Source organism: Arvicanthis niloticus, chromosome X (assembly GCF_011762505.2).
Source record: "Arvicanthis niloticus isolate mArvNil1 chromosome X, mArvNil1.pat.X, whole genome shotgun sequence".
In the NCBI taxonomy this organism is placed as follows: domain Eukaryota; kingdom Metazoa; phylum Chordata; class Mammalia; order Rodentia; family Muridae; genus Arvicanthis; species Arvicanthis niloticus.
The window spans coordinates 28,560,083-28,583,967 of record NC_047679.1 but is presented as its reverse complement, the minus strand read 5'-3'; the positions used below and the strand labels follow the sequence as shown (position 1 = coordinate 28,583,967).

Here is a 23,885-nt window from a genome sequence, read left to right as displayed (position 1 = left end):
TGAAGTGGGTGTCGACAGCTTTAACAGTACACTGGCCCCATCTTGCAGGATCAGTGCTCAGACAATGATGAGTAGCATCAGTCTTCACCAGGACTGGTGAAGTATGAATGCCTCTTGCTCCTTGCTCAAATTCTTCTGTTAAATTGGAAGTTCATGTCTGTATCTGGAAGTTGGTCCTAGTATCACTGGACCCCTCTTGCCTGGTTAAATGCCCTCCTCCTTTTTGCTCATTACTCATCCCTTTTTGGCTGGTGTATTGGCATGGGTGGCAGTACATAGCATGCTGGGGCTTCCACTCTAGTTACAAAACCCCTCAAACGCAGGTCAAGGGGAAAAAGATAGTAAAGAAGCAGAGGTTTACCAGGTTTACCAGAGAACTGAAAATATAATACAGCTAGAGATTTAGTAGAAATTAAAATCTATACAATTTAGAAGGAAAGGGTGATTGCTTTGCAAAATTGAAGCTACCAAAATTGACAAATGGAACAATTAGTACAGAAAAGTTTAGAAAGGGATGCATTGATCTACCATTTAAGAAAGAATGAAAAAAAGCTCCAAGAGCACACTGGCCCCAAACAGTTTCCTCTGACCTTGATGGACAAATGAATTCAGGGCTACTTGTTCCTGCATTTCTCCAACTGAATGTCTACCATAGAATCCAGAGCTCTCATTCCCAGCACCCACCTTAAGTGCCTCACGACTACCTGAAACTACAGTTCCAGGGAATTTGAAGACTCTGGCTTCCACAGGCACATGAACTCATATGCACACACTCACCAATGCACACATGCACAAACAGATAAATACATGTATGTACATCTTTTAAAAAGATGACAAAATCAACTCTTTAAAATAGGTCAGTTACATAGTCACATAAAAGGTGTAGGAGATGTTATGACTGGACCCCTCCATATTAACCAACTGCTTATAAAACTAGAACTGCAGGACTCTAATTACTAGTTGAAGGAACAGAACCTGAGTTACTAGCCTCAGGAGGAGCTGTGACATCTTGAATTGCCTAGTGGTCATTAATTATTAATTATCTAAACCTGGACCCAAGATCCCTAAACCATGTAAGATTATTATGTAGTAGGAGGCTTTTTCATTGAAAATAAGGAAGGGAGGGAGGGAAGGAGAGACAGAGGGAGGGAAATGACAAATCACTGCCCTTTCCTCTAAGAGTCAATCCAAAAGGCCCTGCCAATCATCTGGACAGCAATGTCTCTGGCCAATGTCCACTCTCAGTCTGTGAGTGTTTTCCTCCACAGTGAGTGGCCCCTCTGGCCACTGCCCACTCTTATTTTTGTAAACTGTACCTATCTTCTAGACTATGTTCTGCATGCCTGGTCTGAATTCTTCCAATGGAGATTTTAAGGACAGGAGTTGGAGAGTCTGGAGTGACATCCCAGTAGCAGAACCAAATGAAAACTGTGCAATCAAAACTAAAGTGATTTGTTTGAGAATCTTGTCTCACGTGTGTTTTGATCATATTCACTCTCCCTCCCCAACTCCTCTTGAATCCACCCCCTTTCCTACCCACCGAACTTAGTGTCTTGCTTTTTTAAGACATCTACTCCATTTTTTATGCCTATATAGTCTTATATGAGGACCTTTCCACTGGAGATTATTTGATGTAGATTCTTTTATTTTTTTTTTTAAAAAGCAGGATCTCACTGTGTGGCCCTGGCTATCCTGGAACTCACTCTGTAGACCAGGCTGTCCTTGAACTCAACATCGATCTACCTGCCTCTGCCTTCCCAGTGCTAGGATCAAAGGTCTGTGCTATCATACCTGACTTTTGGTTTAGATTTCTAATGCATGCTGACATCATCATTATTTAATGTTAAAACACTGTTTTTCAACACTATTATTAGGCTATTTAGGGAAGTTTTTAAATGCATAGATCTTCAATTAACCATCTGAACCTAAGGATTCATACTAATGTGCACCCTAGGTGAGAGATACAGTCTTTCTTGATTTCAGCAAATGCAGCATAAAAGGAAGCTAAAACAGCAGGCATCATCATCGGTGGCTGATAAAATACATGTCATCCAGATAAGTTGGAATTTCAAGCTAACAGTTAATGCTTTCCTGCATATTTCCCAAATGTAAAATAGGGCAGATCACACCAATAATACCAGCACTTGGAAGGCTGAGGCAGGAAGATTGGTAGACTCCAAGTTAGAGGCCAGCCTGGGCTCCTCAGGGAAAATTTGTTCCCAAGTACAAAAGAAATCAAAACAAAAAGCACATACTTTTCATTTTAAAAACCTTCTCATTGTTTATACAAAACTTAGTTTCCTGGTCATTCTGTGTGCTAAATGTGACCACCTACAATAAGAATAAATGAAGTCTGCTGATATTGTAACTGACTAGCTTGAAAATGCAAGAGATACTAGAATTAATAGCAATATCTCCTAAGGAGACTAGATACTAGATAAAATAATAACCCAATAAACAGCTTTTTCCCTCTTTTACTCTAATAGTAAGTACCTATAAATGCATATAAAACTGAAAATCCCATTTCCAATTGTGCAAAAATATTAAAAAATTAGGAATAGCAAAAGAAACATAAGCATAAAAAAGAAAATAATTTATGAACAAATGGTAAGTATACTTGTTATCATAAAAACATTAAATTTTCCAAATGTAATATATACATTGTATTCCATTACAATTAGAATCTTCTGGAGGCTTTTGTTTTGTGTGTTAGTTTTGTTTTTGGAGTTTCATGCTGGACTGGAATTCCTTGTGTACCTCCGGCAGGACTCAAACTTGCCACAAGCCATTTGCGTTACAGGCAGGAACAGTCATGCCCAGCTCAATAATATTAGCAGGGTTTTCTTTGTAATTTCATAAAGTTACATTAAGTTACCTATAGAGAAATAAATGTCTGGAAATAGCTAAGAAAACTGAAAAGGACAGTAGAATGAGATCATGGCACTAAAAATTGAATAAATATAATGTTAGTATGAAAATGAACAAAACTAATGGATATATCTAGAAAATCTAAATTAAATACTTATATACTTGAGAAATTAGTACCTGACCACTATAGCCATTCATCTCACGCAGGAGGAAGAATGTAGACTGGTCAATAAACAAGGCTGGCATGACAGGGAGCCTGTAGCGAAGAATATTAAAATAAACCACAGAGGAGGCTGGAGCAAGGGTAGAGTATTTGCCTGGTTCCAGGCCCTGGGTCCATTCTCCAGTATTGAAAAAAGGGAAAAATCATAAAAATATAGAAAAAAGCACATTTTTATGCCATATAAAATTAAATTATTGTACTATAAAGACCTAAATTTAAAAATAAAGATCTTGCAAGAGCATTCCAGAGAGTAAATATGTGCTCTAGAGACATTGTGAACACCTTCTACAAAAGCAGAAGTAATGAAAGGAAATATGAATGTAATTACTATTTTAAAATATAACATTTTTATATAGCCAAAAGTAACATGAACAAAGTCAATATAGAAACAGTAGGCACGGAAATACTTTTCAATTAAAACAACTAAAGTGTTAACTCTTTTTGGTTAGGATCTCCCTAGCTCACTAGCTTGCAATCCTCCTGCTTCAGGCTTCATTCAGAGTGCTAGAATTGCAGGTATGTGTCACCATACCTAGCTAGAATTAATTTACAAATTGGTGAAACAAAAATATATAAACCCAAAGAAAATGAAGAAATAATATATCAAAAAAATCTAAGTACATGAATAGGCTCAAATTTTCAGCCATTCAAGGAATAGATGATTTGATAATCTAACCTACCATTAGGAATAGATCGACATTCCTATGTGTGCTCAATATACATAATACTTTTTGAATTTTTACCTTAGTGGTCAAGAACATAAGGTAAGCAGCTAATCACACTGAAGCTACAGTCAGGAAGCAGAGTGTGATAGATACTTATGCTCAGCCTTCTCCTTTATGATACACCCAGGACTCCAGCCCATAGAATGGTGCTGCCTATAGTTAAGATGAAGTCTTCCTACCCCAATTAACCTAATCTAGAGAATTCTCCTCAGACATGCCCAGAGATGTGTCTCCAAGGTAATTCCAGATCCTGTCAAGTTTACCATCAGTATAAAGCATCCTATTAATCAAAGCAGAAGCAGAATAACTTAATTAAAGTAGTCCTCCACAGCACTGAATATTTTTATGGTAGTTAAAGGGTAAATTAATGAACAAAAATGGTCATGACAGTACTGTCCACAATAGCTCCTAGGTCTTACCAGTAGATGGATAAATTCTGATATATTTACATAATGAGATATTCTACGGTCATCAGAATAACTAACTAAATTTAAGTACATTAGAATGTTATAAATAATGTTATATTGTAGGATACTATTGAATGGTTTCTTTTTCTATAGAATCACAGAAAGGACTACAGAAATCTATGTTGTTAAAGTCAGGATGATGGGTACCTTAGGGAAGTGAGAGGCAACTCAGAGGAGGCACAGATGGGAGTGACTCTGGAGCACTGGGAATATTCTATTTTGTTTTCAAATTATTTTCATATTTATTTATTGTATATGTGCTCATGCAGTGTGTGAATGCACAGGTGCCACCGTCTGCATGTAGAGGTCAGAGAACAACATGGAGAGTCAGGTCTCTCCTTCCACAATGGAGGTTCCAATGATCAAACTCGGGTCATCAGACTTTGTGGTAACTTCCCTCATTCACTTAGCCATCTTGACAGCACAAAATCCTATCTCTTTGTTGGGTGCTGATTCCATGGAGAAGTTCATTAAGCACTGTAGTGGTGATCTGCCTTTCTGTTGCTTAGAACAAATTTCCTGAAACTGGCTAATTTAGAGACAGTAGAAGTATATTTGGGTCATGGTTTTAAAGACTAGGAAGTTCAAGTGTATGGCCTTGGAGTGTTTTGAGCATATGGTACAGGCCTTCTTACTGTAGCATAACATGGCAGAAGACATCACATGGCAGGGAAGGCCCGTGCTAGCTTGGGTCTCTCTTCCTCTTATAAAGTCACTAATGCCATCACAGATCTCTCACTCTGGTGGACATTCCTAATTCTACTTATTTACTAGAAACCCTTTCTCTAAAAATCATTAATATATGAATTTCAAGATTAAGTTTTCAACACATGAACTTTGTTGAGGATGGGGGCAAATTCAAATGTATCCGCATTCAAAAGGTAAAAAAGCAGGAATTGGAACAGCTCCCTGGGCCTTCAGTGCCATATAAAAGTAAAAGCAGATTGCAGAAAATGATCATCTAATTCCATTTTCAATGCAGTACAAAATAAAAGCTCTGTTATTGTCTTAAAGTGTACAGCTATGAGAATATAAATGATCTTACATAGATTTATATGCAGAGAGTACAAGTATGGAAATTGGGTTAGGTTAATATGTCTTCTGTATGTGAGGAAGAATGGGTGAGGCCCATGCTAATGCTAGGGAAGGAAAAGGGAAAAGAATAAAGTGTGGCCTTGTTTTTTTAAAATAGAATATGATGCCATTTATGTAAAAACTGTTGCAGAAATTCAGAAGTCCTACCAAGGTTTTAAAATTGTGGCCCAATAAATGACACATTATATAATCCAAATGCATTGCATATTATGAACATTTAATCATTGGATAAAAATATAAAGTCTAAGTATCATTAACAAATTCTATGAATGCAGTCTATTATCATGCTAAAGAATGCAAAAACTCTACTTATCACTGGATAAGTATAGGAACTCAGACAACATGAAAATCCTTTTATTATAATCACCTAGATACACTGAGTAAAATCTAGCATGATTATTTTAAATGTAAAACTAGGCTCACAAATAATAAAAGCCAGCCCCTAGGTGCCGGAAACAAAGGGGGAAAAGCAAAATCAGAAGAGTGAATGCTTGAGATAACAGGGGGTATTTGTATTTGAACCTAGGGCTTTGGGATTTAATAGCCCTACATGGGCACAGGAAATGAGGCTTTGGGCTTTAGGGGGTAAAGAATTAAACTGAGAACTTCACATAAAGCCAAGACCCTCAAAGAACTATTTTATTTATGAAAAGACTTAAAAACAAGAGAGACTATGGGGCCACGGGGCTTTGGGTGGGAAAATAATAAAAGCTCTATGAGAATTTAAAACCACAGGGCTACAATTCATTCTGCTTTCAACTCTACCCACATAATTCAGAGACTCCAGACTAAAAAGTTACATAAGACCAGTTCCTTAAGCTCTGATACCCCTGGGAACAAGTCAAACAAAGACATGGAAGAAAAGCACCCACATCCCAAATATCATGGAATATTCCAGACATACAAACATATGGAACAACATCAAAAAAGTGCTACTAATGATGAATTAACAATGGAAAATTACAAATTCCGCAAGCGAACAATCCAGACTGATCATGTGTCTGCACATGGTAGAAACACATAAATAGGCTCCCCTCCACAGATCCATACAGGTCATACAAGAAACGCATAAAGTAACTGAAGACTAGAAAAGAATCAGCCAGACTCTAAAATAGAACTGTGTGGGAAGCAAGCAAGAAGATTAAAAAAAAAGAAATAGAAGAGCAATACAAAACTCACATAGTATAACGTGGTGTGAATCATTTTTATCTTATTTTTTGAGATTATAATTTTATTATTTCTCTCTCCCCACACCCCTTTTTCTTCAAATCTGCCCAGGACTTCACGTTGGCATTAATCTCTTTTAAGGATTATAGAAATGGCACAAGCTTCTTCATTAAAGTAAGTGAAAAAATTCTAAAATAATTGGAAAATATATCATGTTTATGAGCAGGAAGAGTCATGAAAGTAAAGACTAATTTAGAAATGATGTGATTCCTATTAAAATACAATAGCTGATTTCACGAATTTTGACAAGCTGATTCTAACATGTGGACAGAGGGCGAAAGGACCATAGAAACTCAAACAATTCGGGTGAGAGCAGGGATCATGCCACCAGGAGTCAACACATGAAGCATTTGTGAGAAAACAGCCCCAGAGATCAGTGGATGGTAACAAGGAGCCTAAAATAAGAGCCATGTGTTTGGAGGAGCTTCCTATATGATTGATGTGTCATTACAGCTGGGTAAAAAAGAATAAAACTATTTAATAAGTACCCCTAAATCATTTGCAGAAAATTGAACAGATAAATGCTCTTGAAAAGCAAATTAAATAAATAAATACTTTTTTAAAAGCAAAAAATATTTGAAGAACTCACTTTATTTTTATTATTCACAGTACTTGGGGTCTATATATCCAGTGAACACCAAATTAACAGATACTGAAAGAATGCTCCTTGGGAAAACATAGGGTTAGGTTCCTACCAGACTTTGGCCACCATTTGTATTGACTGACCAATATAGATCTTGTTTTTAAAAAATATTTCTCTTTAGATAGAATTCATTTACTTATGTTATTAATTCATTAACACTAAACTCATGCCAACAATGCTATCACACGTGCTTGAATGAATTTTAGTTAACACATATTTTCTCCATAAGGTACCTCACAGTTTTCTTATAGTTAGAAACACTAGGCAACGCTTCACCACTAGGCTTGGGAGCCATTTTCAGTAGCAAACTCTATGGAAATGCATGCACACACACCACACATACACACACACATACACACACAATCAGTTAGTTTAATATGAGACAAAAGGGAAGGAGTTTTGTACACATAGTTTGAAGACTTTTTTCTCCCACTACTTCTGCCCAGCCCATTATGGACGGCAGCACACTCTCTAGACTAGCTGATCTCAACCTGTAGTTTGCAACCCCTTCAGCAACCCTCTATCTCCAAAAAAATATTCACATTACAATTCATAACTAGCAAAATTACAGTTATGATGTATCAACGAATGTAATTTTATGGTTGGAGGTTACCATAATATGAGGAACTGTATTAAAGGGTCACAGCATTAGGAAGGTTGAGAACCACTGCTCTAGACAGAGAAAGCTAGGTGACAAAACAGTCAAACACAAGCAAGGTGCTTCACTGTGATAAGATATGACTAGCTGTTTGAGATCCTGCCTTGACTTCCCTGGAAAGATAAACTGAGATTTGAGACCTGAGAACTGAGACCTGAGACCTTGTGTATGTGTGTGTGTGTGTGTTTTGTTTTGTTTTCTGGGTTTGTTTTGTTTTGATCTCAGCAACAGAAGTGTTCACGTAGCAGTTAATTTTTTGTTAAAACTTGCACAGAGTTATAGAATTTTTGTGAACTTCTTTTTAAAGATTTATGGAAAATCTATAGTTACATTCCTTTTTTTATAGTCTCCATTAATATGGCTAGCTTTTTCCTTTTCTTTTCAGTACTGGGCCTCAAACCTAGAGCCTTTTACATATTTATTTTGAATTTAATTGAATTGGAATTTAATCGTTTCTCATCAGTTGTTTGATCATTGTAGTCTGCTTTGTGGTCAGTTTTTATAAATGTTCCTACGTGCATAAAATATGTATTTTTTAGCATTCATCTTTTAAAAATCATATTTCAAAAACTGATTTCAGAGTTGTATAGATATGTATGCATATGCACATATCTATATAGTATATATACATACATTTATATACATTCACTCACATATACACATGATGCATCAGGTGAATTAGTTAGGCTATCCAATGTTCAATATGCTTATTTTATATTTGCATAATAAGTTATTGACAAAGGTATATTACAAAGCTTCTTCTATCACTTTAGTCCAGCACTTATATAAATTTCAGGATTAATTTGAAAGCTTGGTTATTAGATGCACATATATCTAAAATTATATTTTTCTTCCTTTTAGCATTTAGCAATGATCTTTTCCTTCCCCTCGATGATATTCTTTGTATTGTGAACTGAAGTTGGTAGTGGGGAAGGGAAAAAGAGCTGCACCTGTTTTAGATTATACAACATCAAATGGCTTAATTTTGTGATTATGGAAAATTAAAATGCTTCAGACCAAGTCAAATTATTTTGGGTTATTTTCAGTCCCTTTAAAAGTCATTCTTTTGGGGGGGGGGGAGATGGACAGATGGCTCAGTGGTTAAGGGCACTCATTGCTCTTCTAGAGGTCCTGAGTTCAATTCCCAGCAACCACATGATGGCTCACAACCATCTGTAATGGGGTCTGATGCCCTCTTCTGGTGTGTCTGAAAACAGCTACAGTGTACTCATATACATACAATAAATAAATCTTTTAAAAAAATCTTTAAAAAAGTCATTCTTTGCCCATTTCTAGGTTTGACATAATGCTATGAATTTGAGAGATAGCAGAGGGGAGTATACACGAGCAGGGCTTGCAGGGAGCAAAGGGAAGGGGAACAGGATGTAATTACATTTCAATTTAAAACCTAAAGAATGAATGAAAAACATTTTAGATGTATTCTTAACAAGCCACTAGCTTCCACCAATCCATTCTAGCAGGGTCATCAGATAGCATGTGAGGCCTATGATGGAGATTTTAGCACCTTGCCATATAACCCTCATATAACTGATATTTCCATCAATGTATTCATGTTTTGATACAGAATTTCTTTTTTCTGTAACTGTAAGAAAATTATGAAATGGCTGCCATGTTGGAGCATAGAGTTGGAGGCAAAATATGTTCCTGGGTATGAATGCATATTTAAATAAATTATCACTTATTCTTCAAGGCAAAAGTTGCATTTTTCCATCGACAGCATTAAAACCTATCTTGTATGATATTAGTATCACTATGGTTTCAATTACATTGTTTTTCTGCACCTGGGGGTTTCTTTTGCTTTTCTACAAGTTTAGTTATTCATTTCAAAAGGTATCTGATGTAGCTTATTCATTATTTCTGATACATGTAGCAGGGCGGCTCACATGATCTGGATTATTTCTGGATCTCAAAGTTCCAAAGCTTTAAAAATAATAAACTATAGCCTCATCCTTGGAAAGCAGTTGTTTGATATGTAACCAGAATGATAGAATAAGCTACAGAGGGTATAGAACCCAGATGCTGCTTATCCATCAAGTTCTCAGACCACATTAATAAATGTGAATATATTGACTTCCTATTTCCAGCAAACAAGAAAAATAGGGGATTTGTTATTCTCATAGGACCCTCCAAGATTTTGATATGGTTCTCATCCCTGAAGGTGGTCCCCCACCTACTCAAGATCACTGGTTGCGCAATCTTCAAAAAAAAAAAAACAATTAGTTTGATGATGGAAACATTTTATTTCAATAATAGTGTAGTATTCATCTCATCCTCAGCCACTCAAAGATATTACACCTAAACCATTTTGTCTCCCGCTCTCTGGGCTCTTTTCAGTATGCTTCTAAATTTCTCTGGTCTCCTGGTTAGGTATCATCTGAGACCAGCACTATGCTCAAACCCAGTTTATCACTGGCGATGTATGGATCTCAACACTGGAAGTAAATCTCATCAACGGATATTTAACATAGTCTTACCAATAGCAGATTGCTAAGGACTACCAACACTCACACGATGCATCTACTTATGGTGGTCTACTTTTCTCTACTATGGTGACTTTCAAGGGCCCTTGTTAAGACTGAGAGTGGGGGTCAGCTGTTTTCAAGGAGGCTGGGAGAAGTTTTTGTTCATCTCAAGAAAAAGGGGTCTTTGGCTTCTCATATTTATGTACGACGTAGAAAGCCCTTAAAAACTCATTAAAGTCGATGTTGCCATCTTTGTTGAAGTCCACTGTGCTGGCTAGCTCATCAATTTGGGAGTCATCAATATGAGCTTTGTAATGAGCATTGAAAAGCTTCCACATGGTGCGAAATTCATCCATGGAGATCAGCCCTAAAGAGAAACAGGCAAAGGTGGTAAGTGGCGATGTTCAGACTGACCTGCAAGAGTAGGGCAGAAGCAACACTAACTGAATAGTACCAATTACCAGCTCACTAACATGCCTGAGAATCAAAACCCCGAAGGAGACAGAAGAACAAGGTCATATACGCGAGAAAGAGTATGACACTTGCAGCTACCGAGGATCCTGAGAATATTCTAATGGTAAAAAGAGTACATGGTAAAAAATGTTGAGTGAGCATGGGTGAAAGTGGTATAGAGATCATAAAAACTAAAACACAAGGATGCAAGACCCAGAGGAGGATGGCAGAAGAGGCAGCAACATCAGAGCAGGACAAAGTACTCTGGGAGTTAAGATGATGTCACGTGTGTGTATGCATGTATGCATGTGTGTGTGCATGTGCACACATAGCCCATGTCATAGTACAAATATGGAGCTCAGAGGCCACCTTGAGAGTGTCAGTTCCTCCTTCCACCTTTCTACCATGTGAGACTCGGGAACTGAATATAGGTCATAGTGGTCAGCAGTGAGCACCTTTTCGTGATGAATCGTCTCATAGACCCACTGTTGCCTGTTTTAATATGCAAAGACCTACTGTCGTGGATTACTAGTGAAGTTGGGGTGGTGGCAGGGTGCTGAAGATGGTACCCAGAGCCTCATACACAACAGGCAATCTACCACTAAGCTACATTTCCCATTTTTAAGTTTGAAAATCAGTAATTGTATATCAAAGTTAAATTAAAACCAAGTTTCCAGTCCTTCAAACTAATCAACATTCCTTTACCTGAGTGATCAGAATCGATGATATTGAATATGATTTTCAGGTCAGATCGGTATCTGTACATTGTTTCAATTAGATTAGAATTCATCTAGAATAAAGATTTTCTAAGTGTTAAAACATTGAGGATTAACAGTTGAGATTAATTTCAGCAAATATGACAGATATAAAATAACATCACAAACTCTTTTTCTTTTCTTATTTATCTTTTTATGATACAAAGGAATAAGCCCAGAGCCTTGCTTGTATGCCAGGCATCTACCACTGAACTCAATTGGAAGGTCACCAATTTACATATGAAAAGGCAAACCATCCCTGGGCTTAACCATTTCGAGACAGATTAAAGACTTGCTCTTGTGTTCTGCAGGGACAAAGAATCAATGTGACAGCAGGAAATAACAATTGCAAATCTACAGAAAGGTCTACATAGATCCTTCTATCTCATCTTCTATGGTCTTAAAGAATAAGGACAGAAGACAAAGAAAAAGGCAATTTTCTTAGAGGTAAGACAGCTACTGAGTGAGATTTGAATCTTAGGCCCTCTGTGCAGAGGCCTATGATCTGAGTCACCATGGTAAACTGTCTCTACCATCCAAGGCCTTCTTCCTATGGATATTTCCCTGTCTAGTCTGCATGCTTATCTCTGGTCTTCTCACATTCTCTGCAAATGATCGCCCAAGTCTTAGTTCCTCTCAGCTCAACATTATAACTAATTACTGAGGAACTGCTAACTAGTTAATGATGGGATCTGATCAGTGTCCCTGTAGTGTTGCCATTTTAATAAGGTATTTTAAATCTCATAATACCGTAAGGTATATTCTAGGGAACATCTGTAAATCTGTACACGTATGTTAAATATTTAAATGGTATTTTTAATGAGAGAATGTTGTTATATGTGCCCTTCTGGGAGACAGCACTGAAAATAATATCAGATCTAATATAGGTTTGCTGACAAAGCTTTTGCTTATTTATTTTGTCTATTCTAAAGAGAATACACACATTTTCCACCCCCTCATCCATTTTCATTCATTAGATAATTCCACTCCCAACTTTTGAAAGCACTAAGTTGCTTAGAGGCTGTCCAAAGGGTACATTGAACCAACCCAAGTTTTAGCTAATAATATGGAACTAATAGTATGTCACTCACATCTTTCATAGGCTTTTCAATGTGGATGTCGTCAAAGCTGGACATGTAGTCAACACTTCCATTGGAGTCAATGGATACCAGGTGTGAACTCAGAGATCTCCATGGTAAGTTCAGCCCCAAAATATTCTCCATAGAAAAAGCCCACTGGGTCAATGAAATCTTTCCTAACAGCAACAACAAAACCCCATATGATTGGTATATAATTTCACAAAATAAAGATGCAAGCTCTTTCTCAGACCTAGTGGGCAGTCTGAGGTTTTAAGGCCTGAGGGCTCACTGCTCTCTTCCATGGTCTGTCTTAGCAGGCCCCAGAGCCTTGAGGGAGGAATAAATAAAGTAAGTCTTTCATGTTCTGTAAATCTTACTGTCACATGTAAGGAATTTAACTATTGAACTTTTTTCTTTCCCTAATACACAAAGTAAGGTATTACAGAAGATTTGAAAACACATAAGAAAGACTTACTTTTATTTTTAATATTTTAGCATATCACCTACTTTCCAACTAATGTTTTTGTACTTAATATTACATTGTAATTTATCAAACCACATATATTTTTATTTTTCTCATTATTGAAGATATATATTCACTTGAAGCAACTTTATATTGGGGATCAAACCTAGTATGTTCTATAGGCAAGCACTCTACCACCAAGCAATATTGCCAAACCTTGGCTTTTGAGACAGTCTCAATATATTACTTAGGCTAGCCTTGAATTCATTATATAGCTCCAAGCTGGCCTCAAACCTATGATTCTCCTTTAATCCTTTTTGACTGGTATGAGCCACCTTCCCAAGAACTTAAAATGATTTCAAATAAACAATTCCATCATTTCTAGTCTTTTTACTAAGTATATAAATATTTAAACACAAATACATATAGAGTTTCTCTTTCATTTTTTAGACTTATTTTATGTGTAGGAATGTTTTGCCTGTATGTATATATGTGTACAGTGCCCATAGCTTCCACACAATGTGGAGCTGGAGCTGACCTTGAATTCTTTATTCTTCTGCCTCTACCTCCTCAATGCTAGAATTATAGGCATGAGCCACCACATTCAGCACTTATTCTTAATTGTCTGCTTTAACAAACCATTAAAAGATCTCAGAATGGAGCTCAGTTGGTAGAGTACTTGGCTAATGTGCACAGAGCCCTGGGTTTGAGTCCCAGAACCATATAACTTAGCATAAATCTAACATCCCCAGCACATAGGAGGTAGAGACAGGAGGATCAAAAGTTCAGGGTTGTTCTTAGCTACATAGGGAGTTTAAGACCAGACTGTCTTAGAAACCCTGTCTTAAAAATTAAATAAAAAAACCTAAACCATGAAACTAGGATAAATATATCAATATAATTGGTTTTAGGTAAATTACACAATATCTTCATTAAAATAGCGAATTACATTGACTAGGTTTTAGATTTCCTAGTATTCATAGCAAATGCCAAACTTGGTTTGATATACTAATATTTGACTATTTCATTTATGATTTTTTCATTTAAATTTATCTATAGTGAACGCTTAATTTTCTTCTTCTTGTTAGGTTTAAGCACCAAGGTTATGTTGGCCTCCTAAAATATTCTGTTCCTATTTTTTGGAAGTGGTATAAGATTTTTCTTGTTTTCTTTAAGGAATGAAGCTGTCTGAAAGCAGAGGACTTTCTTGTAGAAACTTTCAAATCTTCTTTTTCTGTTCCTTTAACAGTTACAGAGTCACTAAGATTTTTGGTTTATTTCTGTCTCAGCTTAGAGTGTTTGTATATAGATGTATATATTTTAGGAATATGTCCATTTGATTTAAAGTTTTAATTCTTTGATAGGTAAGTTTTCATAATGTATCTTAATGAATGATCTCTATCTTAGCATTGGTTATTTGTACTTGAATCTGTGTTCTCTAATTTGTGTGTTCTCTCTCTCTCTCTCTCTCTCTCTCTCATTTTATCAAGTTTACCAGTTTCTTCAAAGAACTACCTTCTTATCAGTTGATAAAAGTTTCATTGTTTAAAAATATATGCATCCAGAGAAGCCACTGTTTCTCTAATTTGCATTCTGGAAAGTTTGCATGTTAAAGTTCCATTGCCACTCAGCTTGAATATTATAATTCTACTGTAAATTTTCTATGATACAAGAAATATAATCATTCAAAAGTACATTTTTATTTCCAAACATATATGTTATATATTAGCTGTCCCTGAATTCATGATCACTTTGCCTCTGCCTTGAATGTTGCCATGCTGAATCCTAAAAGTAGTTTTTATGGTTGGAATAGACTGAGCTATAGTGCTGCTCACTATGTCATGGTATAAGTGTATTCCATAGTGATAATCTTTGATTTCTGACGGAGGACTATTAAAATCCCCCACTATGACGGCAGAGGTTTCTGCTTCTGCTAGCTGCCTTGCCAGGTTTGTTTTGCATATTTTGAGGCCGTATCAGTAGGAACATAAACATGCAGAATAAATGCAACTGGCAAATTAAATGTTTGCTATCACAAAGTGTTCCTTTTCATTCATATCTAGGTATGTATTTCCTCTGAGTCTACTTTTTTTGCTATTAACAGAGTACTTTCTTCTTGCAGTGGTGGTGCTCGCCTTTAATCCCAGCACTTGGGAGGCAGAGGCAGGCGGATTTCTGAGTTCTTGGCCATCCTGGTCTACAGAGTGAGTTCCAGGACAGCCAGGGCCACACAGAGAAACCCTGTCTCGAAAAACCAAAAAAAAAAAAAAAAAAAAAAAAAAAACCAAAACCAAAAAGGAGTCCTTTCCAGCTGTGTCTCTGTTAATGTTTTCATGCTAGTTGTGTAAGTATAACTTTCAATCTTTGTATATATGATCCACTATCTACTGGGTTTGTTTCTCGGTTGCTGGTTAGTCTATCAGTCCAACTGTTGTATCTTTGTCGTAATATGTATTTCCTTTTTTTAAAAAAAGATTTATTTATTCATTATGTATACAGAAGTCTCTCTCCTATATGTATGCCTGAAGACCAATAGAGGGCATCAGATCCCATTACAGATGGTTGTAAGCCACCATGTGGTTGCTGGGAATTGAACTCAGTACCTCTGGAAGAGCCGTCAGTGCTCTTAACCTCTGAGACATCTCTCCAGCCCTGCAATGTGTGTTTCTTCTGCCTCATTTGAATGTCCTTGTCTCTATTGGTGGTCTGTAGCTTAATTACAAGTGAATACAAGTGTGGATTTAATTTTATGTATCCTGCTTGAGAATCAGTGTTTCTATTTATGTCTAGGACTCTGTCATCAGTTCTGGGGGAGCTTCAGACATTATCATTTTACATATATCCTTCCTCCAGTACAGTCTGTTTCTTTCTTTCTGGTACACTGATATGTTAGGCTTTAATGCTCACTAGATATTTGTTAAGCCTTCTCATTTTGCTGTTCATATAAGGTTTTTTTGAGACAGGGTCTGGCTATATAGCCCAGGTTAGCCTTGGGGGTTACTGTGTTGCTTAGGCTAGCCTTGAAGTTCTTAGCTCTCAATCTAATTCTTGAAGGGGTGTCTAATCTTCTCTTTAACACAGTCATTATACACACTCTGTAACTTTCCTGGGTTTTGTTTTGGTTTTAAGACAAGGCCTCATGTAGCCCAGGCTGGCCTCTAATTCCTGACTTCCTGCCACCACCTCCCGAGTGCTGGCATTACAGGTATTCAGCACCTGTTCTGCTTCCTCTTTATTAACAAATATAGCACTATAACTATTTGATACTTCTTCCAATCGTATTTCAAATATTTCAAACACACATCATGTTTCTCTTTTGTTCCCTTTCTCCTTTTTGTTTCTTAAAAACATTTTATATTTTGTATTTGACAACTCCAACAGCTGACTTCCTTGAGGGAACTAGCTCTGTTATTTGCTGGTCTTATTGACTCTTAGTCATCATAGCTCACCTAGTTTGTTTAGTCCGCCTTAATTTCAAGCTCATGCTAACTGATGTTAACCTCTGAATATACTAATAGCAACGATTAAGAATGTTTTTTGTCAAAGATGCAGTTGAGAACATTATAGAATTTAGCCACGTTGAAGGCACAGAAACCCTCACTTCATCTTTTCTGTCTTTCTTCCATGCCAGAATTTAGTGCCCAGATAGCTGCTAGAGCAACACTAGCCTTCCCACCAGGGCAAAGTAGCCTTTGGTGCTTACTCATTAGTTTGTGCTCTCATGTATGATACAAAACCATCATCTTGTTTTTTCTTTTTGTTTTTCTTTCTAAAGACAGAATTTCTCTGTATAGCTCAACCTGGCCTCATATTCATAATTCTGCCTCAGCCTACCAGAGGCTGGGAATTACAGGCATATGTTACTACTAGGTCAGGCTCAAATAATCATTCAAAAGAATGGCAGCCATGAGACTTAAGACACCATGAAGCTGACAAACACATTACACTTCTGCATCCTCCAGGCATTCTCTATCTCCACAGGAAACCCGAAAAGAGGTCTAACTCATAGTTGTTGGTTGCTTGAATTCATAGAAGCTTACTGAAAAGGAGATACATTCTGCTTTTTTTTTTATAGCAAATAATGGATTTTAAAATATTTCTATCATTCCAATATTCTAGCAACTAAGAACTAAAATTCCATTGGAAAACCTACTCTGTGTATAGCCAGATATGTTGAGAAATGGTAAATATTTTATTACCTGATTTACTGTAGTCACGGAGCTGGAAAGCATCGATGAGATCCGTTTTTCGTGCAATCATTCTTTCCTTTAGTATCCTGAAGGCACTGAGTTCCATAGCACTCACCCTGTATTAAGAAAGCAGCATTTCCGGGACACTTAAAAACCCACTCTCTCCTGCTTCATTTTCCAGGGCTACGTTACAGCATGCTAGCTTTCACTTTAAATAAACTGCCTATGTTTATATGTGTTGTGTTGTTAGATAGTAAATGTATGCATTTTTGTGTCTGCATTTTGGAGATTTGTTAGCTATTTTTTTAAATCATCATCATTATTGTTGCTGTTTGTATACTTCCTTTTCATTTTGTAGACATTTTCTCGTTTGTATTTGATAATCAGATGTGGTAAGGGGGTTGTGTGTATGCCACAGTACATGCGCACAGATCAGAGGACAACTTTGTGGAGTTGGTTCTCCCTTGTACTTTAATGCATGCTCCAGATAGAGGTTTTTGTTTTTTGTTTTTTTTTCAATTTGAAACACTCATGTGAATAATTATTTGAAAAGGGGAACTTGTTATGTGAGATCTTGAAATTTACCATTACATCATTGAAACAAGGTAGGTGGTGACTGCTAAAAGAGGCTATGCACATGAGCAGGGCATCATAAGAGCCTTTAAAGCCAGATGCAGCTTTTATGAGGACACGCAAGGCAACAGAAGGGCGCATAATTCAATAGCAAGGACAATCTTCGGATTGATGGCAGCTGGCATTTAGTCAACTACATTAACATAAACTTTTCCTCGGCTTATTTTTAAAAGAAAAATGCCTGTACAACTTCAGAAAAGATTCATTTCTTTTCAATGTTTTCAGTGTGGAACCGACAAAACAAAGCGTTATCTATGTATCAAAAACATAAAATGGCAGGCACATGTTGCAGTCAATGAATAATGACAGCATATGTAAGTAAATTAAATAATCACCTAAAAAGACAGAGATCATGAGACTAGATAACTTCAAAATGAAACAAGATCACACTATATTGTTACCTCATGGGAGACATAGTTTAGTGTTAAAGGCTCAAAGAGTTTGAAATGAAAGAGACAAAAACACAAGCAAAACCAAAAAAAAAAAAAAAAAACAAAACAATCCAGCAACTCTATAAACTAGAGTGTCATGCCAATAGGAGACAAAATAGACAGATGGAAACTGGATCTCAAGTAAAGGGGGAGAGGGGTAATTCATAACGATAGAACACAAAACAACTATAAACATATGTGAACCTAACAACATGAAGCACAAACTAAAAGAATGAAAAAAAAAACAACTCAATAATGATGGCTAGAAAATTCACTGGCAGAACTGTTCTTAGTCCCTTGGAACTGGTTCTACTTGATCACAAATACAGTCAGTAGCATTATCGGAGCTATATACCTTTTGTGAAGAGGGTCCAGGCATGATGTACTAGTTACTTGGTACTGGAAAAATTGTGGAGTTGTACCATAACTTAGTCTGATGTAAGCTCCTCGGTTGCTGCCTTCTTCATAATAATTAGAAGCAGAAAATACAGTAATGACCTGATTAAAGGAAAAGAGGATCAAGTTCATTAAATTAGCTCTCGAAAGATCATTCAGTAAAACGCAGGAAAAAAAATCTCTGCAAATTTTCCAGGTCTGACATGATTTCATATGGGTCCCTTGAAGGAAAATACAAGTTTTCAGTCAGTGTCTTGAGTACTAACTCCTCCTAGCTATTCACCCAACATTCCCAGGGTATGGCCCTGAACACTTACATACTATTTTAGTGCTAAATCTTAGAATTCTCTTTAATGTTTAGTGTGTAAATTCTAATTTTTCATTAGGGATAAATCCCTTATTTTCTTATCTTGGGATATCTGAGGGGTCAAAATAAAATTTAGTTAGAAGCCCATTCTTTGTCTTTCCCACAAAGATGAGAGATTTAGAGGGTTCCAAGTTGCATAAAAATGTTTTACAAGCAGAGACATAATGGATGGGATGAAAGCATGATAGGCAGACTATGGAAAGACAATACTTGCTGGTGACAGGAAACCTGGCTTGAGTCCAAGTCTGGTCTAATAAGAATGTCACTTCAGATGAACCACTGCTATTTTCTAATTACAAATAGATTCTAAATAATATGTGCCTTATTTATATTAGTATGGGCCAAAAAATGAATGAATAGAATTAAGGACATTAAAGTATCAGCACAGAAGGAAATGCCACAGGATTCTATATTCATTGTTATTTATTTTTATTCACTATAAAGAAAAAAGAAAACAACCATTCCAGGGCAACTGAAGATAGGAACCAGTTTCTTAGTCTTCACCTTTTCTAACCTTGTTGACATAACTTGAGGAGAACAAGACATTCCATTTTAATGTCAGTAAAGTAACCACAGTAAGCAACTTGCTAGTGATCGCCTCCTCAGTGAGTTGAAAAAAGAAAGAAAGCAAACTGGATTCTTTGTAAGGAAAAGCACAGTCTGCACTTTTGTGGGAATTGCAGCTGTGAGGACTGGCTTACAATTAGTAAAAAATGAAGTGTGCACGCATATGTGCATGTGTGCACACATGCATCTCTCTTTCTTTCTCTCTCTCTCTCTCTCTCTCTCTCTCTCTCTCTCTCTGTGTGTGTGTGTGTGTGTGTGTGTGTACTCAGTGTCATTGTTATAGTTTAAAAGTAATGCATTTGGGTATTAAGTTAGAAAGAGGTATACTTGTGATGGTTAATTTTCATTGTCAATTTGATTGGATTAATGAGCAGAGCATAATTCTTGGTATGTCTGTGAGGACATCTCCAGACAGGATTAACTGAGGGATGGAAGACCTTCCCTGAATGTGGATGGCACCATCTCTTAGGTTGGGGTCCTGGACAGAACAAAAAAGGAAAAGGGAGAATATCAGCTAAGCATCAGCATCTCTCCCTCCTTCCTGGTCATCTGAGATGTGATCAAGCAGCCTACTACCATGCCTTCTCCATCATGATGGACTATACTCTCAAACTGTGCATCAAAATATATCCTTCCTTCCTTAAGTTGCTTCTTATCACTTGGTTATGGCAATAAGAAGAGTAATTAATTCAATCACATACAAGAGTTTCTGCTTCTTGGTATCTTAGTAAAGATCGAAGAATAGGCTAAATATCTCTAAGGATAAGGGACAGTGAAGCACTGTTAGTCCATTTTCTGTTTGATACTAAGGAAGACATCTCATGGACTTTTAGGTAAGGACAACACTGTGCATTGAAGACCAGGCTTGCAGCAAGAATGTCTGTAAGAATTTCATACATGATATTAGCTCACCTTTCCATCATGACAGATTTCATACCCGTCAGGTTTACACTCATGAGACCTAATGAGCATCTTCAACTGGAATTTACTAAGAACCTTAGAGGAAACATCTGGTCCAAAATAGCAGCCCCCTCCTCGGCTTGTGTTTGGGTAGCAGCCTTTTTTGCCTCTGGGGTCACTCCACAGGATGTCAACAATCTTGGAACAATAAAATAAATTAGGCTTATACTTATAAGTAACAGTCTATCATTTCTGTATTCCAATTTACTTGACAGAAATATTAAAGGTATCTGGAGTTACAGATATGATCCACCTTGCCCAGCTAAATACAGAAGAGAAAGCAGTTCCTTCCAATGAACATATATTAGGTGCTCTTAATATATTCAAGGAGATTCGATGGATCTCCCTCCCATTGGCCTAGGTTTTTGCTCCATTGAACATATTAAGAATGCCTAATATGTGTTCATTGAAAGGAACTACTTTCCTGAATTTAACTGGGCATGGTGGTTCATGTTTTTTCAAGAACATACCAAAAATCTTTTTTTTTTTTTTAAATTGTCTCCATAAGGATGCTCTCCAATTCAGTATTACATTTACTTATTGACTGGCTTCCACCACATGTTCTAAACCCACAATGATTTTAATTCAGCTTAATATTTCCTTTGGTGGCTGGAAGAAGCAAATGTAGGTCACACAATACCCAGGACCGAAGACCCAAATTTTAAGACTATTTTCACAAAAAATCAGAGGCTGTGGTCTCTGATCTATGTTGAATGTTCGAATTACTACTACAAAAGCTTTAAAAAAGTGGTAAAAAAAATCACCTCTTTATTACAAAAGACAGTGACAACCTTGAGAAAGCTGTCTAGGTCCTGCTTTAAAAATCTGTCAATCAGGTATTTGGGTCAATTGTCCTGCAAAGTACTTCAAGATTCTAATAGACAATGATTCTAAAAGTCTGTTAACTGTTTTCCATAGTTATTTTTGCTGTTGCTATGTGTGCAGAGAATTGAATCAGGGCCTCATATAGGCCAGGAAAATGTACTATTTCTAAGCTACACCTCCAACCTGTCTATATCTATATGTTTCTTTGGAGAAGAAGCATATAATTGACATTTTGTATGTATGTAGAAGCCAGAGATCTACATTGGCTGTTTTCCTCAACTATTCTCTCTCATTGAACCCATAGTTCAACGATTTAGTTGGACTGACTGGCCAGTAAGCCCCAGAGATCCAGCTGTTCATGCCTCCCCAGTGCTGTGATTATAGCTATGTGCTGCCACACCCAACTTTTATTTCAGGTACTGGGGATCTGAACTCAGGACCTCATGGTTGCACACTAAGCACTTTACTGATTGAGCCATCTTTTCAGGCCCCTTCAATTGAAAATATTTAGTTATTCTAGTAGGTCCCAATCAGGTCTTAAGAAGAGGATCAGATATGGTTGCTCCACTAAACTGGACTGTGCATCCATTTACAGCTTTGATACAAATCTGGCTTCTATACAATGAATTCACATTTTGGGTGTGTGACTTGTAGCATAATAAAAGAGAAAACATGGAATATAAGGGGTTATATTTTATTAGGAAAGGATTAAGTTTTTAATTTCTACATGGAACATAGTAATTTATAGGCAAGAGTTCAGCTGGAAAGCATCCTAAGTTACCCTTGGAGTATATGTTTTATGTATATAACCTTAATAGTAATATATAAGAAAATATTGGTAATATATAAGAAAATATTATATATACATATATATGATAATGGAAGAACATTTCACAATAAAGTATAGGGAAGTAAACTCTCATTGCATCTTTCTCTTCCTTTTTATCACACACAGTAGTCAAAATTTGCATAAATCAAATGTATATGTGAGGTGAACAAGAGGCACCTGGTATAGGGAGGCAAAGGCAGAAGGATCACAAATTCCACGATAACCTGGGCTGTGAAACAAGTTCCTATCTCACACTAAAGACTAGCATATATAGTGTAATGTTAGAGTATTTGCCTGCCCTACACAAAGCTTGTGCTCAATCTCTAGCACTATAAAAACACAATGTCTTACAGACTAAGCAATATCTACACAATGTTTAGGTAATAGATAGACAGACAGAGAGAGAGAGAGAGAGAGAGAGAGAGAGAGAGAGAGAGAGAGAGAGAGAGATACAAGACATAATAACAAAGCAGTGGTTCTCAACCTATGGCCTCCAAATGACCCTTTTGGGGTTACCTAAAACCATCAGAAAACACATATATTTACATTATAATTTATATCACTAGCAAAATTACAGTTATGAAATAGTAACAAAAAATTTTATAGTTAGAGGTCCCCACAACATGAAGAACTTTATTAGGAAGGTTCAGAAGCACTGAATTAATGGAAAAGAGGCCATGAATTTAGATGAGAACAAAGGGTCCAGGGAGGAGTTTGATGGAGGAAAGGGAAGAAGAAAATGATGTTCTTATATTATAATATTAATTTTCTTTTTTAAAAATTTATTTATTGTATATGAGTACACTATTGCTGTTTCAGACACACCAGAAGAGGACATCAAATCCCATTACAGATGGTTGTGAGCCACCACGTGGATGCTGGGAACTCAGGACCTCTGGAAGAGCAGTCCGTGCTCTTAACCACTGAGCCATCTCTCCAGCCCCAATCTTAATTTTCTTAAATCATTAAGAATACATCTTGCTGGAACTCCATTGAGGCAGACTAGCTACCAGCCAAAGGGCTCCTTTGTTGAGTTACCTATGTTACCTTGGGTAAATCACTTTACTTATTTGAGTCTTAGAAAGCACAAAGGCTAACAGCTTTAAGAAATAAGTTTCTCTTTCAGAATCCATAACTTGAGTTCTAGATTTCTTTTTTTTTTCAGTCTAGAAATTATATATTTGATTATGTGAAAAATATAGAGATGAATTTAGAGAAAACAATATATTCTGCTTACAAAGGTGAAATCATAACATATATTTTGTTAGGGACAACATCATCACTGTTGATGAGATGAAGTCACTACACTGGTGAATGTTTTTGTTACTTACTTGCTCCCATTCATGCTTTGTCAACTGTTCAGAAGGTAATTTGTCTGATTCGACCTTCCCTGGTTCAACATTGGCTGACCCTGATTTATTTCTCTTTACGTCAACTTCTTGATTTACTGGCATTGGCGGCATCAACACAGATTTCATCTGCAAAAAATAAAAGTCTTTAGTTAAATATTGCATCAATGCATGTCAGTTCCAGTTAGGAATCTGGCCA

The 23,885-nt window shown here is 36.6% G+C and overlaps 1 protein-coding gene across 1 annotated transcript in view; it reads right to left on the bottom strand.

The window, feature by feature from the left end:
- Positions 1 to 10,149: 10,149 nt before the first annotated feature.
- Positions 10,150 to 23,885, bottom strand: part of Ppef1 (protein phosphatase with EF-hand domain 1) — a 92,899-nt gene continuing 79,163 nt past the window's right edge. The window contains exons 12-18 of the mRNA XM_076918373.1: positions 23,669 to 23,815; positions 20,636 to 20,821; positions 18,749 to 18,891; positions 17,339 to 17,445; positions 12,689 to 12,852; positions 11,548 to 11,632; positions 10,150 to 10,756 (exon numbers count right to left, since the gene is read on the bottom strand). Coding sequence (XP_076774488.1) covers positions 10,557 to 10,756; positions 11,548 to 11,632; positions 12,689 to 12,852; positions 17,339 to 17,445; positions 18,749 to 18,891; positions 20,636 to 20,821; positions 23,669 to 23,815 — 1,032 coding nt within the window. The 3' untranslated portion in view covers positions 10,150 to 10,556. The remainder of the gene's footprint in view (positions 10,757 to 11,547; positions 11,633 to 12,688; positions 12,853 to 17,338; positions 17,446 to 18,748; positions 18,892 to 20,635; positions 20,822 to 23,668; positions 23,816 to 23,885) is intronic.